The following is a 14,380-nucleotide window of genomic DNA, read 5'->3' as shown; positions in this document are numbered from 1 at the left end:
TTTGACAGAGATCACAAGTAGGCAGAGGGGCAGGTAGAGAGAGAGGAAGGGAAGCAGGCTCCCTGCTGAGCAGAGAGCCCAATGCGGGGCTGATCCCAGGACCCTGGGATCATGACCTGAGCCGAAAGCAGAGGCTTTAACCCTCTGAGCCAGCCAGGCGCCCCAAGAAGCGCTTTTATTTATTTATTTTTTAAAGATTTTATTTATTTATTTGACAGAGAGAGATGACAAGCAGGCAGAGAGACAGGCAGAGAGAGAGGAGGAAGCAGGCCCCCTGCTGAGCAAAGAGCCCGATGCGGGGCTCGATCCCAGGACCCTGAGATCATGACCCCAGCCGAAGGCAGCGGCTCAACCCACTGAGCCACCCAGGCGCCCCAAGAAGCGCTTTTAAATGGTAAAAGATGTCATGCAAGCAAGCGCGAAACTGTGGTGTGATTATGGTTAGACTCCGAATCAAGCCTTAAATGACTAGAGCTTGTCTCTGGCTCCATCAGGGCTGTCACTGTAGGCAATTCTATCTTCCTCCCCATCTCTGTCTCCCCTAAGTATCCACCAGAGGACGCAGCTCCCCCAAAACTTTCCACCCTGAGCTCGGCTGGAGAAACTAATCCACACTTCCCTGTTAGTCCAGGCCCGCGGTTGAGACACCCCAGCCCCAGACTAGGCCGTCCGTTGCTATGGGGACGGAAAGCCATGATGTCACCATTGACCGGGTGGGTTTGCTGGAGTCCCTACCTTCAAATCCCCAAGACTCCCTGCCGGGACATTGAGAGAGGAGGGGGAAGAACGAACCAAAAAGACTCCCTCGTTCTCTACCATCTCGCGCCCCCTCATGTTCAGGAAGTGGATGGCTGCCCCCGCGCGTGTCCGCACTAGCACACCGGCGTGTACGCGTGGGCACGCAGAAGGCCCGAGCCTCGCGCGTTTGCCGCTTTCGCCCTACACCTCAGAACTTCGCCCGAACTCTACCCCGAGCCCCTCTCCAAAAAAGTCAAAATAGTCAAATAAGCCCGGCTCCGTCCACCCCCAAACCTAGAAAGGTTTTCCAGATCACTCCCGCGCGCTGGTACCCAGCTCGGAGCCCTCGGACTCCCCGGGCCCCGCCCAGCTCCTCTGGGCCCCGCCCTCCCGGCTGCGCGGGCGGGAGGCGGGGCCGGGGGCGCGGCCGTCGGGCTGGGGGCGGGGCTGAGGGGGGGCCGCGGCCCCGGGCGGGGGCTCGGCGCGGGCCCGCGAGATGCCGGTGTCGGCGGCCCGAGCGGCTGCAGCTGCAGCGGCGGGGGAGGCGGCAGCGGGGCCCCGGAGGGGGGCTGCGCAGGGGGCCGGCGCGTAGCCGGGACTATGGAGGGGCAGAGCGGCCGCTGCAAGATCGTGGTGGTGGGGGACGCAGAGTGCGGCAAGACGGCGCTGCTGCAGGTGTTCGCCAAGGACGCCTACCCCGGGGTGAGGGACCCGTGTCTCGGGAGGAGGGCGCTGAGGACGCGGGGGTGGGTGATCAGGGCCCTAGGGACGGACCGAAATGGGTGCCGGGGTAACCAGGGTCTAGAGAGAGGGGCTTGGAAAACCAGGGACCGAGGGAGACATTGGGAGCTCTGGGGGACTGCAGAAGATTGGGGTGGGAGGAATTGGGGAGCAGGATGAGAAGAATGGGGTTTGGGAGAACCAGAGGATCCAGGAGGGGACACTAGGGGAATGTCGGGCGTCCTGGGCATTGGAGAGGGGAAGAACTAGGGGCTGAAGGGACCGGGAGGGGGTCTGGGAACCTAGTGGATATTCCGCTGAGGCGGCCGCTCCCGGGATCTCCCCTTTGCCCAACACCAGACCAACTTGTGTCCAGGGGCTGGGCTGCACGGTGTGTGGGAGCGATTTGTCTGGGATGGAGACTGAAGGATCTCATCTTGACCCATCTCTCTCTGCAGAGTTATGTCCCCACCGTGTTTGAGAACTACACCGCGAGCTTTGAGATCGACAAGCGCCGCATAGAGCTCAACATGTGGGACACTTCAGGTAGCCAAGTCCGGGGTGGGGGCGTCACCCTGACTTCCTCGGCCCCCACCTTTGCCCCTCCCTTGGCTAGACCCTTGGGCTCCAGTTAAGCCCAGTCCATCCATCCAATTTGAGGAGGAAGGAAACCCAATTTTCTCCTTAAAGCTGGAGAAACTGAGGCAGAGCTTGCAGAGACACATAGAAACCTTGTCCTGTAGGAGAAAGCCCAGTATCCAATCCTCCCTGCTGGATTCTGCCTACCTGGGAAAGTTGGGAGGAATGGATTTATTTTGGAACATGTTTCTTGGGAGATAGGACTGGGTTTAGAAAAGACATTTAGAATTTCTTTGCGGGTGGGGAACTCATTCTATAGACTGAAGTATAGAAATCTGAGATGTCCCGAGTGGGTGGGAGAACTCTGCTCCTGCCGCTCCCCCTTCTCCAAAAAAGGAGGATGGTTTTTATTTCACTCAGCTCCCCTGGAGGGCTTTGGAAGATGTCTGTCAAAGCCCAGAAAGCACATGCAGAATTTTGAGAATGTTGAGAGATTTCATGAGCTTCTCAAAGACTCAGAAAAGATTAAGAATGATTACTTTTAGAGAAGCCCCTAGGGAAGTGGAGAGCTGTTTTCTGCCATCTAACCTTCCCTCTGCCTGCTCCCCTCCTTGGAGAAACCCATACTCCTTGATGGGTATTAATTATTGTTCTTTTCCATTCTCTGCTCCTAGCGAGCGTCCCAAGGGTTGGTAAGGTCTCCCATTTCCTTCCAGGGCTCCCACCCACTCAGAACCCTTGTGTGTCCCCTCCCTCCCTGTCTTCCCTCAGGTTCCTCTTACTATGATAACGTCCGGCCTCTGGCCTATCCTGATTCAGATGCTGTGCTCATCTGCTTCGACATTAGCCGACCAGAAACACTGGACAGTGTCCTCAAGAAGGTGGGAGCCTGGGGAAGCAGGACAGCTAGACTGAGGGGGGACCAGAAACCATGGTCCTGATACAACATGGGCCAGAAGGAAGGAGTGATGCCTAGGGCATGGTCATCAGCTGTAGAGTGTGTGAAGCTCTCATCCTTCCCCATTCCCCTCACCCTGTACTCCTGACCTCCCCCACCCACCCACCCCTGCTTCCTGGAAGTCTGTCCTCAGAGCTGGATTCAGCATCTGGTCGAGATAGAGGAGGGCAGGGAAAAATACTCAAGGGATTCCGTATCCATCCTCCCTGTCTCCTTGGGTGTGGGAGCACCAGATGGAGGGGATGGAAATACTGCTTCAGGAGCTCAGGAGAGCCCTGGGGTCCCCTCTCCAGGCCTCTATTTCCATGAGAAAAACCCCCCATTGAATGGACAGTAGTCAGCTAAGAGCCCTAGTTCCCAGGTGGGGGAGGAAGGGCAGATTGGTCTGTTCTCTGGAACAAATCTGGGAAAGGGGTTGGGAATGGGAAGGTTTCAGGCCTGTAGGCCCTGTAGACCCTTCGTGGCTCCTGAGAGAAGTAGGGCCCCTGACCCTACAGCCCTACCCCGGCCCTATCTGTCCTTCCTCCCCTTCTTCTCCACCCCATCCTGCTTCTAGCCCGAACCCACCATCCCCATCTTCTTGCTCACACGGCAGAGTCGAGAAGGGTGCACGGTTTCTGCATGATGTGAGGAAGGGTGCTCTCCTGGCGTGGAGCAAGGGTTCACTGTGTGCCTCTTCCCACCCCACCCCTCCATAACTGTTTTCTTCCTCCAAATAGTGGCAAGGGGAGACTCAGGAGTTTTGCCCCAATGCCAAGGTTGTGCTGGTTGGCTGTAAACTGGACATGCGCACCGACCTGGCCACACTGAGGGAGCTGTCCAAGCAGAGGCTTATCCCCGTTACGCATGAGCAGGTGGGACTCCTGACCTCTGATCTAGTCCTTGCCTCGACCTCTCACCTCTGATCCTATCTCTGATTTGAAAACATCTTACTTGGCTCCTCCCCTACCTGGCCTCTGACCTCTGAACTCCAACCTGATCCCTTGACCAGACCCCCCACACCCCCTATCCCCCCACTCCCACCTTCGTGCCCTCAGCCTCCCTGCCCCTCTCGGAGCTGCAGGCTAAGGCCCGTAACTGCCTCCATGCTCCATCCTTTCCAGGGCACTGTGCTGGCCAAGCAGGTAGGCGCTGTGTCCTACGTGGAGTGCTCCTCCCGGTCCTCTGAGCGCAGCGTCAGGGATGTCTTCCATGTGGCCACAGTGGCCTCACTCGGCCGTGGCCATAGGCAGCTGCGTCGTACTGACTCACGCCGTGGACTGCAGAGACCTGCGCAGCTGGCGGGCCGGTCGGACCGGGGGACCGGGACCGAGAGTGAGATACACAAGGATCGAGCCAAGAGCTGCAACCTCATGTGAGGGGCCGGGATGAGGCAGAGCGTAAGGAGGGGCGGAGAGGGCACAGCGGTTCCCCTGCTGCACCTGATCTCCTGACCGCCTGACTCGGGCAGAGACTTCAGAGCAGGCCAAGGGAGCGATCCTCCTGGGCAGGGGAGCCGAAGGCAGAAGGGTGCCACCATTCCCCATGTCCTTATCCCCGTCCTCTCCACGGGAAGTGGAGGAAGCCAGCAGGACAGGCATCTGGGCTGGGAGCTGGGCTGGAGAGGGGGCTGGGGAAGCTGGCATCAGGCAGTGACTTCGGTGGAGGCTTAGTCTATGAAGGGTGCCTTCCCTCCACACCCCCAGTATCCATATCCTGGCCCTGGCTTCCTTCTGTAAGGAAAGTATCCATTCTATGACCTTCCCTTTTCTTTTCCTGTCCCTTCCACTGCTGTTCTCACTCATCCTAACCTCCAGGCAACACGCACTAAATTAAAAAGCAAGTTGAAAAGCCCCTCCACCGTCTACCCACAGTCCTAGCTCCCTCAATCCCTTCCCTCAACTGTCCCCAAATAAAGCCCATGTCCACGGAAAACGGCTGTGGCTTTAGTCTTGTTGCTTTCTAAAAAACCCAGTCTACCAGTTTCTAGCAGCAGAAAGGGAAGTTAGACTTCAGGAAGAACTTACTTGTCTGGGCCCATAGAGGATAAAAAAAAAAAAAAAAGCCAAGGGTCGGATTAACAGTATCCTTTTAGGAGCCAGAGGTGGGGGAGTGAGAGATCTTGGGAATATTCATCTCAGTTAATGAGCCAGACAATCCTAAAGCCATCTGGGGGGTTTAGAGTAAACTGATGTGCAATTCATTCCTCAGCCCAGCTGGGGCCCCCTGCTCCCGTGGGAAGGGTCTTGCTGAAGTGGTCCAGGCCCCTCTTACACCATCTCCACCCCCCAGCTTGGAATCTGCTGGTGCTCCAGGAGTTGTGGGGGTAGGGAAAGTTTCAAAAGCCTTCCCGTCACAGAAGCTGACTCTTCTGTACAGTGAGCTACCCAAGGGGACAGTGGTTTGATTCTGGGGTTTCCTTGGAGGTGGGGGTGGGGCTATCACCTCTTTTCCGTCTTGAGCTCTTGGATGATTTTGGAGGGGACCTCAGCTGTGAGTTAAGGTCACTGCCCGCTGCCCCCCTCCCCAACCCCAACCTCAGAGAGGAGGAAAGCCTGTGGAGGGGCTGGCTGGAGCTCTTGTTGCCCGGAAAGACAGTGCTGGTCTGTTTTCTTGGGAGTCTGGTTTCACATTGTCCTGTATTCCCTCCCTGGCTCTGGTCCCACTGGCCTCTTTTCGGTGACATTCTCCCCCAGGAACCATCCCTGGCGCTCCCCTCCCCCAGCCCCCCGCCAGTTCTTCCAGACACATTCTGGGAGAGAACACAAACCGCACCCTCCCATCTGCTGGGTTCCCCCCGAATTCGCAGCCCATCCCTCCCTCATTCATTCAGAGGCTATGCCCTAAGCACCGACTGTGCCAGACACCGGCTTGGGATTGTGGAAGGACCAGATTCTGTGCTCCGGAGGCCAGCCCAATGGGGAAGAGAGGTACCCCAGGTGTGACAGAGCCTTGTGTGTGCAGGACACCCCATCCTATGAGCCAGGGCCTGAGGGTTGCACAGGGGTTTGTATGGTGGGCGTGGAAGGGGTAGGAAAGGCAGTCTGGGCAGAGGGTATAGCATGGGCAGACATGTGGCAAAGAGCAAGAGTGTGGCACAGTTGGGGGACTGCCATGTCAGGGAGGGCAGAAGACAAGGCTGGGAAGGTACCTCAAGGCCACGGCAGGGCCCATGAAGGAACCAGGTCTGCGTTCTAGGATGTGAGGAGGCACCAGGGATTTTAAGCAGAGAATGAAGGGACCAGATTTGGTTTTTGGATAGATGAGTATCTGGATGAGGGGATGGGGGTTGGGGGGATCTGGCTCTGAGATGTGTCCTTTATTATTATTATTATTATTATTATTATTTTTAAAGATTTTATTTATTTGACAGAGAGAGACACAGTGAGAGAAGGAACACAAGCAGGGAGAGTGGGAGAGGAAGAAGCAGGCTTCCAGCCTAGCAGGGAGTACAATACAGGGCTCGATCCCAGGACCCTGGGACGCTTAATAACTGAGTCACCCAGGCGCCCTGAGAGTCCTTTAAAACATCTTCTCCTTCCCTATGCCAGGGCCCAGTCTCGAGAGGAAAGGAACCCCACCCACTGCTGGCTCATCAGACACCCCTTTCTCTCCCTCTCCTACAGGACCCTGTCCTGGTCCATCTCAGCTAATCTCAAGGATTCTGGGACAGCTTCAAGGGTACTGGGCACCCAGACTAAGATTAGGAGCTAACTCCAAGACCCTCCTCTGGGATTCCGATGGCAGGAGCAGGAGAGGGCTGGGGCCCAGCTGGGGGCCTCTGAGGTCTGAACCCTCCTCAACGGGGACCTGTCCCACCTTCAACCTGGTATTTGGGACCATGGCTCCCTCCCCCACCCCACTTTGGACTTTGGACTTTGATACAAAGCCAACCAGAGCCTATAGCCACCAAAGTGCAGAGCATCTGGGCCCCCTCCCTTCTCCCAACTGCCCTCTCCTGCCTCAATTAGGCGATGCAGAAGCATTTCAGTATCCGCCTAAAGCAAACATAATTAGGAAAATAAATCAGCAAAGGAGCCCTCAAAGTTTAATCTATTTCCAATACCACCGGGAATAGGTCATGGTCTCCTCTGCAGGTCAGGGTTGCCAGCCATTTGATCTCCGGGGAGGGGGCTATGTTGCTGGGCTGAGGAGCCCAGTGGATGGGAGGAGGGAATGGGTCTGTTTCTAGATCCTCAAAGGCCCTGGCGAGCTGGAGGGAGAGGACTCTAACCCCACCCCCAGCCCAGATGCAGGAGTCAGACACAGTCAGACCCAGCTTCCTCCTCCGCAGCTGTTTCCCCCACAAATTAGACACCCGTTTGGGAAACAATGTAGCCTCGTTAATCATTTAATGAAATAAACAACTAATCACGCTGTGATGCTGCCAGGGTTTCTTACCCCCGCAATCAGCCTGCCCTGGAGGGAGGAAGGAGAAGGGGTGAAGCGAGGGGCTGGGACGTGGTCTAATAACCCCTGAAACGCTTCAGCTGACTGAGGGGTTATCCCCTTCGAACTGCAGCCTTCCCCCAAGGGACAGTCATGAAAAAGAGCTGGAGATCTGGAAGCAGAGGGCCTGGCTTTCAGCTCTGCCATGTCCTCCCCTGGGAGTCTTTGGTGAGGTTCTGCACGGGTCTGAACCTCTGGTTTCACACCTGGAAAAGGGCTGATGACCACATCGCCTTTGCTGTGTTGTTGAGAAAGAGTCAGAGAGGAGAAAAGCTCTGGAAGAGCTGTTGGACCCTTTACTGGTGGCTGAGTTGGGGGTCAGCTTTATTCCTTACAGCTTTGATATCCTGACCACTTCTGAGCCTGCCCAAAAGAATCAGGAGAGGCCTCTTGGAGGAGGCTTCTTGAGCCCAGGATTGAGAATCTGAAGGAATGCCAAAAGACAGGAAGGGGGAAGTCTCTGTGTTATTCCCTCTTCTATCCTGAGGCTTAGACAGAGCTGTTAATGACTCCTCCAAAGGCTGAAGTTGTTTGGTCCCTGACTTTCTGAATTCCCCTATAAACTTTACTGAAGTCTCTGAGAGAGAACCCCACGTTGCCATGGTAACCTCACTCCAGACAACCTTGCTCTGGTCCCGCAGGCTGAGGGAGGTGGGGGGTAGGGGTCATGTCCCTGAGGTTCCCGGTGGTCACCAGGACTCTAGCAGGCAATCCTGGTACAGCTGTCCCCGTCCCCTCCACACTCACTTCCCCAAGAAAGGGGTTTGGCTCTTCTGTGGTGTCCCCCCAACCCCCTTTCCCTCTCTGCCAACAAAAGAGTTCCTTCACCACAGTGCGGCCCCTCTCCCACCTTCCTCCTTCCAGCGGGGTCTGTCTCCATCTCTAGTAAATCCCGACACCCTCTCCTCGTGGCGGGGGGGTGAGGGTCAGAGAGCGAGGCGGCTCCAGGTCCGGGGGGGTGTGGTGGCTCCCAGCAGCTGCCCACCCCAGCAGCCCAAGGAACAAGGGGCATGTGCGGGAGCGCCCCTCCCCCCACGAAAATGCCTCTGCTGTTGACTCCGAAATAACAGATGTCTGTCTGCATATTAATGAGATTGGACGAATAATTGGTGAGTTTTTCATTCAGTGTCAGAATGAACCCGGAGGCCTTATGTTCATGCACACAGACACCCACTCACCCTCCACCCTTCCCTCCCCCCACCACCCTGCCTGACTCTCCCCTGTCCCCAGAACACAATGAGACAGACACAGATGCTGGCAAGTTTGACCCACAAAGAGGAGGGGCAGACAGGGAACTGGGGTGGCAGCAGGAGGGAGACCTAGAGGGTCTGGAGCTAGGTTTGTCAGTTTCTTCCTGTTTTTTGTTTTTTGTTTAAGATTTTATTTTATTTATTTGACAGAGAGAGAGAGAGAGAGCACAAGCACAAGTGAGGTGGGGGGAGGGGGCGAGAGGGAGAAACAGACTCCCCGCTGAGCAGGGAGCCCAATGTGGGGCTCCATCCCAGGACCCTGAGATCAGGACCCAAGCCAAAGGCAGACACTTAACCGACTGAGCCACCCAGGTGCCCCTGGCTTATTCCAGTTCCCCCGGGCCCCCCGGGGGCCTAAGCTTGTAACTGTGAGACTTCACCACCAGGCAAAAGGGGCCCAGAAGAAGGTGGGAGCCAGAAGGTAGAGAGGGTTGTGGGGAAAGGCAGGTGCAGCCTAGGGGGAGCAACAAAGCAGCGGTCTCCTTCAGCAACGTGGTGTGAGCCGGGAGCCCGGAATCAGTGGATCCCACAACCCGCTTTAGCCCCTATGCCAGGGTTTGGGGCAGAAAAACAGGGATTCTGGACTTAGCCAGCTCTCATTTCCCCCTGGGTGTTCTGCATGTTTCCCAACCTCTCTGAGCCTCTCTTACTCTCCTCTGCTCCAAGAACATCTACCTTGCAAGACTGAAAAGATGCAACGAGATAAACCATGTCAAATGTCTGTCCTAGTGTCAGGTTTTAATAAGCCCAGCACATACTAGTTCTCCCCGCTCCACCGATTCCCCCAAACACACCAAGACGGGTTCAAAATTGCTGCCTCTCCTGTCAGCCCCACCCATGTTTAGGGCAGGGGTTAATTAGGAGTTTAGTAATTATCCCGGCTGCCTGGAAATCCGGAGGGAAAGAAACAAGAGGGAGATGGGCGGGAAGAGAGGGACCAGGTAGGTAAGGGAGAGGGAAGGGGTGGAAGCTCAGGTCTGGAACAGAAGGAGAGAGACCAGGGTGACACCGAACCACACGGCAGGGCTGGAGAAGGTACTACAGGCAGGTGGAGTGAGTCCTTTAATGAGAGGCTAGAATCCAGATGGTAGATTTCAAGTTCTGCTCTGAACTTGGCCTCAGAAATCTCCTCCCCTCTTCCTGCCTCAGTCTCCCCATCTGTAAAATGAGGGACTCAGGTTACTCCCTAAGGTCCTAGCTGAGTGCTAGAGAACCTGAGAGTCCCAGAGGCCCCAGGGAGCAGGGGAGGACAGGCGGCCACCCCCACACCTACCCCCCTCTCTAGGGCCCGCCAGGCACTCTTGCTGGTCTCTTCTCTCCCGGGGTAAATGGATCTGCTGCACCAGCACACAACTGTCCATTGTGTCCTAATGAGGAACTAGCAGGGAAAACCAATCACTTATGATGCAAATGAGCGGCGGCTGCAGCGACCCGGCTTTCCCTGAGTGCCTCTCTTCTGCCCAGACCCTGGGCGGCCCCCCGTGGACCTGTCTCCTTAGCCCCCAGTTCTCATTTGGTCCTGGACAAGGGAGTTGTGGGCAGACTGGCCTTCCCATGGTCACTCGCTGCCACTCCCTGCAAGGAAGCCTCAGCCTTCGATTGGCCGGCTTCTCAGCCCACCCCAAAGAGCAATCAGGGCAGCTCAGTTTTTGATTTTACCTGGACTGAAATGCATATGACACACCACTAACCATCTCGAGCTGTACAGTTCTATGGCATTTCACGGGGTCCTCATGTAGCACGGTCACTCCCTCTCTGGGCTCGGGTGTCATACTCCCTGGCCCTCTCCACACCCCCCGCCTCCAGTGGCCCTGGGGAACCTGCTGGGCCTCAGCGGAGTCCAGGAATAATGGAGGCTGGTGTTGGGGTAAAGGCTGAGAAAAGCCCAGAGCAGGCCTGGGATTGAAGGGGACAAGTCCTGTGCTTTAGGATGGAGTCCGAGGAGAAGACAGGAGAGAGCATCACTGCTTTCCTACAACATAGCCCTGGGACCCTATCTTTAGGAAATGGCCTCTTGAATTAAAAAAAAAAAATTTTTTTTTTGAGAAAAAATTGTTTTTCTTCCTAATTTCTCTGGCATTTGGTTAGAAACCAGAGGCTGCTCTGGCACAGATCTTCGTTTCCATGACTTTCAGAGGCCCTGTGGGCTTGGGGATGATCCCACCAGCAGGCTTCTCACTTTGGCAGCTGCGGAGGGCCCTGAGACAGACCCCTAGGAGCCCTCAGCCACCACAGGAGGCCTTCCCTCCACAGACTCCGGGGACAGATATACCCAAGGAAAGATTTTACACCTTTGTGGCCCAGTTTATTCCACAGACCTATATAGCTTAACAGCTGGAAAGACTCCTGGAAGTTGTAGCTTGAGTTTCTCTTGCTAATAGGCACTACCATTTGCTTTTATGTCGTGTTCAGGAGAAGATGGCAAACACCTGCTTACCTGCGTGTCTATGTTACCTTCAGATTCACCCTTTCTCCCCTCTTCCCTCATCTAGAACATGTGGTCGTGTTTTAAAACAAAAACAGAACAAGATTCTCCTGGAATTAACCAGTGCCAACGGCTGTAACACTGCAGAGAAAGAAATTTTACAGGGTCACAAACTTTCTTTTAGCTTCTCTGGCCTCTAACCCTGCTCAACTGGGGTCCATAACTCCCTCTCTCCCAGACAAACATAGCCCAGACAACATAATGAGGGTATTTTCATCTGTGTTCTAATGAATAGGGAGTCTTGGGCTAGTTAGTTCTGGCTCTGCCACCAATTCACTCGTTGACCTTTGACAAGGACTTCAGTTTTATCACCTATAAAGTGGGAATAACAATTTTTACCCTAGCCATCTCCCAGGGAACAAGTGAGGAGGGAGAAATAATAGTTGTGCCAGTGCTTTGAACTTGCAAAGAGATTCTCAGGAACATCGTAATTATCTCTTCAGGGATGGCGGCCGCCGTTTATCTGTCTTGAGTATCCCGCCTGGAGGGGGCTGTGTGGAAGACACAGGGGTAGGGGAAATGGATGTCCTCCGTCTGCGTGGGTGTTGGCTTGATTAATCACAAAGGAGTAGGCATCATGGCAGGCAAGAGAGAATCAAGGAGAAAATGTGTAGATGTGGGCTGAGAGGAAGTGATTCTTGGACACTTAGATTTCTTTTTTATTTTTTAATTTTATTTATTTATTTGTCAGACAGAGATCACAAGTAGGCAGAGAGGGGCGCGAAAGTAGGTTCTCTGCTGAGTAGAGAGCCTGATGCAGGGCTTGATTCCAGGGCCCTGAAGTCATGACCTGAGCCAAAGGTAGAGGCTTAACCCACTGAGCCACCCAGATGCGACACTTAGATTTCTTACACTGTTTCTGGAATAAATCAGGATCCTAGAAAAGTGGGTGAGAAGGACTGAAGGGAATTAGCACTCCCAGGGGCAGAAGGCAGTGGGCTTCCCAGGGATTAGTGTTCCTGGTGGTGGTGGGGGGGGTGTTGCAGTTGGTTAAGCCCTTCACTCAGTGTGTCCATTCATTCATCCTTGAACTCATTCATTCAGCAAATCCTCGTTGGGTACCTAACAAAATATCTGCTGGGTACTGGGGCTGGGTTCCAAACAAAGATAAAATCATACTCATCTTGCCCCTAAGGACGTTCTGGTCAAATGGAGAAAACAGAATATACACACAAATAACTTACTGACGGAGGAAAGTGTCATTAAATAAAGCAAACTTCTGGAGTGTCCTGCAGGGTGGGGAGAGAGTCTGGCCGGAAAGATCGGTGGAGGTTCTGGGGAGGAGGTGTCGTGGGCAGGACTGGGCCTGTAGAGATGGCAGAGCGGGACTCGCTGAAGACAAGTTACAGTGTGAGCGGAACCTGCGGGTCACCATGTCTGGTGGCCAGGGTGCCTGAGAGGGAAGCAGCAGGTGGGGCACTGGAGAGGCTGGATTTCAGCTTGAGATGGCAAGTTTAGGAAGCCTGGGGGAAGGAGTGGGGGTGGTGGGGGTGGGGAGGCAGTCAGAGACCCAGTCTTCGGTATTTGATGAAGACTGTCCCAACTCTTTCTGGATCAGGTTCCACTGATTCTGCCACCTGCAGGGGTTCTCACTTGGGCCTTCTGGAATCTCCCAGCTTCCTTTTCACCAGCCAAATCCTACCCAAGCTCCAAGGGTCAGCTTGAGATGCCTCACCCAGGGGTGCTGCCACATAACCCCCAGAGCGCTTCTGAACCAGAAGGAGCAATTCTCTAAGGATTTTCCGTGGCTTTCTGGCCTCCCGCATCGAATAGTAAGCAATCTGAAGGCCAGAAATGGGCCGTTTCTTCCTCCCTTCCACAATCTCGGCGCACACGCACACAGAGGCTACCAGAGAACTGGGCATGTATAGTCTCCCCTCCATCACTAACCCGATTGTTACTCACCGCCTCCTAGGACTGGTTCCCAGCACAGTTTAGCTCCCCACAAATCTTTCTCTGAACGAGGCTTTACCGCCTCCTTTTGTCGTGTGACCTCAGGCAAGTTGCTTGGCTTCTCGAAGTGTCCTGTTCCAAAGTGTCCTGGTCCTCGTTTGTAGGTTGGGAATAGTGCACGGCACTTAGTAGGAATGTGGCAAATGATAGTCTTTAAGTAGGTTTTTTTTTCTTTTTTAATATTTTATTTATTTATTTGACAGAGAGAGATCACAAGTAGGCAGAGAGGCAGGCAGGCACAGAGAGAGGAGGAAGCAGACTCCCTGCTGAGCAGAGAGCCCGATGCGGGACTCGATCCCAGGACCCTGAGATCATGACCTGAGCCGAAGGCAGCGGCTTAACCCACTGAGCCACCCAGGCGCCCGGCAAATGATAGTCTTTAACGATCACTTTTGCTGTTGGCCCTGAGAGCTGGTAAGATTCAAATGGTCCGCGGAACCCAGGGCTGGCCTTCCGTTTTTCTTTCCTTCTGATTGAGTCTTCTCCTGCCCCTCTGCCTCCTTCTGTTTTGTCCTCCTTGGGGCATTCCTGTCCCTCCTCTGTGGGTCTTGCCTGCCTTTCTCCCTCCAGGCCAGCCCTCTCCTCTCCCCTGAGAACCCGCTGGTGACTGGCTTTTGCTAGGTGAGGGCTGTCTCTTCGCCTTGCTCTCCATCAGTCAATAAAGATAAATTACAAAATCATTTGTTTTATTTGTTCTTGTTACCTTGCGGGCTGTCTGAAATTGCCTTTCTTTAGAAAGCTCTATTTGCATATCTCTATGTTGGAGTCAAAGGCTGCAGCTGGGGTTTCACTGCAATTTAAATATTAATAAAATCTCTGTGTGTGTGTGTGTGTGTGTGTTTTTTTTTAAGCAGTCTGGCCCTTCTGCTCCTAGGCTGCTAATATAATTTAATCTTTGTCCTTTGTATTTATTTAAAGGGCCATTTTAGAGTCAACTGAAGCCAGCTGCTGTAACCTTGTAGATAAGAACCACTAACCAGCCTACGGACCTTAGTTTCCTTAAGAGATCCAGGAATCACCTCTCCTGGAGACAAAATAGACCTCAGGTAAATGTTTGTACCAATCAGCAGCCCCTTCCACTAAGCTAGTGGTTCTCAAATGGGAGCTTGCTTCGGAATCAGATTTCTGGGCCCCACCCCTGGTTTCCGATGCAGAAAGTGGGGAGCAGGCCCCAGAATCTGCTTAGCTAACAAGGTCCTAGTGGTGGGGACCCCTGCCTCAGTCCCCATCAGAGGATCAGGGTTTGAAAATCTTTTTTTTAAAGGATTG

General features: G+C 54.3%; 1 protein-coding gene across 2 annotated transcripts; it reads left to right on the top strand.

Moving 5' to 3' along the window:
* The first annotated feature begins 1,218 nt into the window (after window positions 1-1,218).
* RND2 (Rho family GTPase 2) lies at window positions 1,219-4,909 on the top strand. Of its 2 annotated transcripts, none has more exons than XM_059149344.1 (5): window positions 1,219-1,440; window positions 1,917-2,004; window positions 2,857-2,918; window positions 3,715-3,849; window positions 4,099-4,909. In XM_059149344.1, exons 1-5 carry the CDS (start codon window positions 1,339-1,341, stop codon window positions 4,351-4,353), a joined length of 642 nt encoding a protein of 213 aa, XP_059005327.1. In that variant the 5' UTR covers window positions 1,219-1,338; the 3' UTR covers window positions 4,354-4,909. The 2 variants fall into 2 exon arrangements, with proteins under 2 accessions (XP_059005327.1, XP_059005326.1); XM_059149343.1 differs by having other exon boundaries at window positions 1,220-1,440; window positions 2,809-2,918.
* The last annotated feature ends 9,471 nt before the right edge of the window (window positions 4,910-14,380 follow it).

The sequence above is a fragment of the Mustela lutreola genome, chromosome 15 (assembly GCF_030435805.1).
Source record: "Mustela lutreola isolate mMusLut2 chromosome 15, mMusLut2.pri, whole genome shotgun sequence".
Lineage (NCBI taxonomy): Eukaryota > Metazoa > Chordata > Mammalia > Carnivora > Mustelidae > Mustela > Mustela lutreola.
This window is presented reverse-complemented; position numbering and strand designations above follow the sequence as displayed.

Bases quoted from the DNA above. Each gene is read 5' to 3' on its own strand.
- RND2 (XM_059149343.1), top strand. From the start codon at position 1,339: ATGGAGGGGCAGAGCGGCCGCTGCAAGATCGTGGTGGTGGGGGACGCA. The intron at 1,441-1,916 runs GTGAGGGACCCG...CTCTCTCTGCAG, and splicing joins CCAAGGACGCCTACCCCGGG to AGTTATGTCCCCACCGTGTT. The intron at 3,850-4,098 runs GTGGGACTCCTG...CATCCTTTCCAG, and splicing joins TCCCCGTTACGCATGAGCAG to GGCACTGTGCTGGCCAAGCA.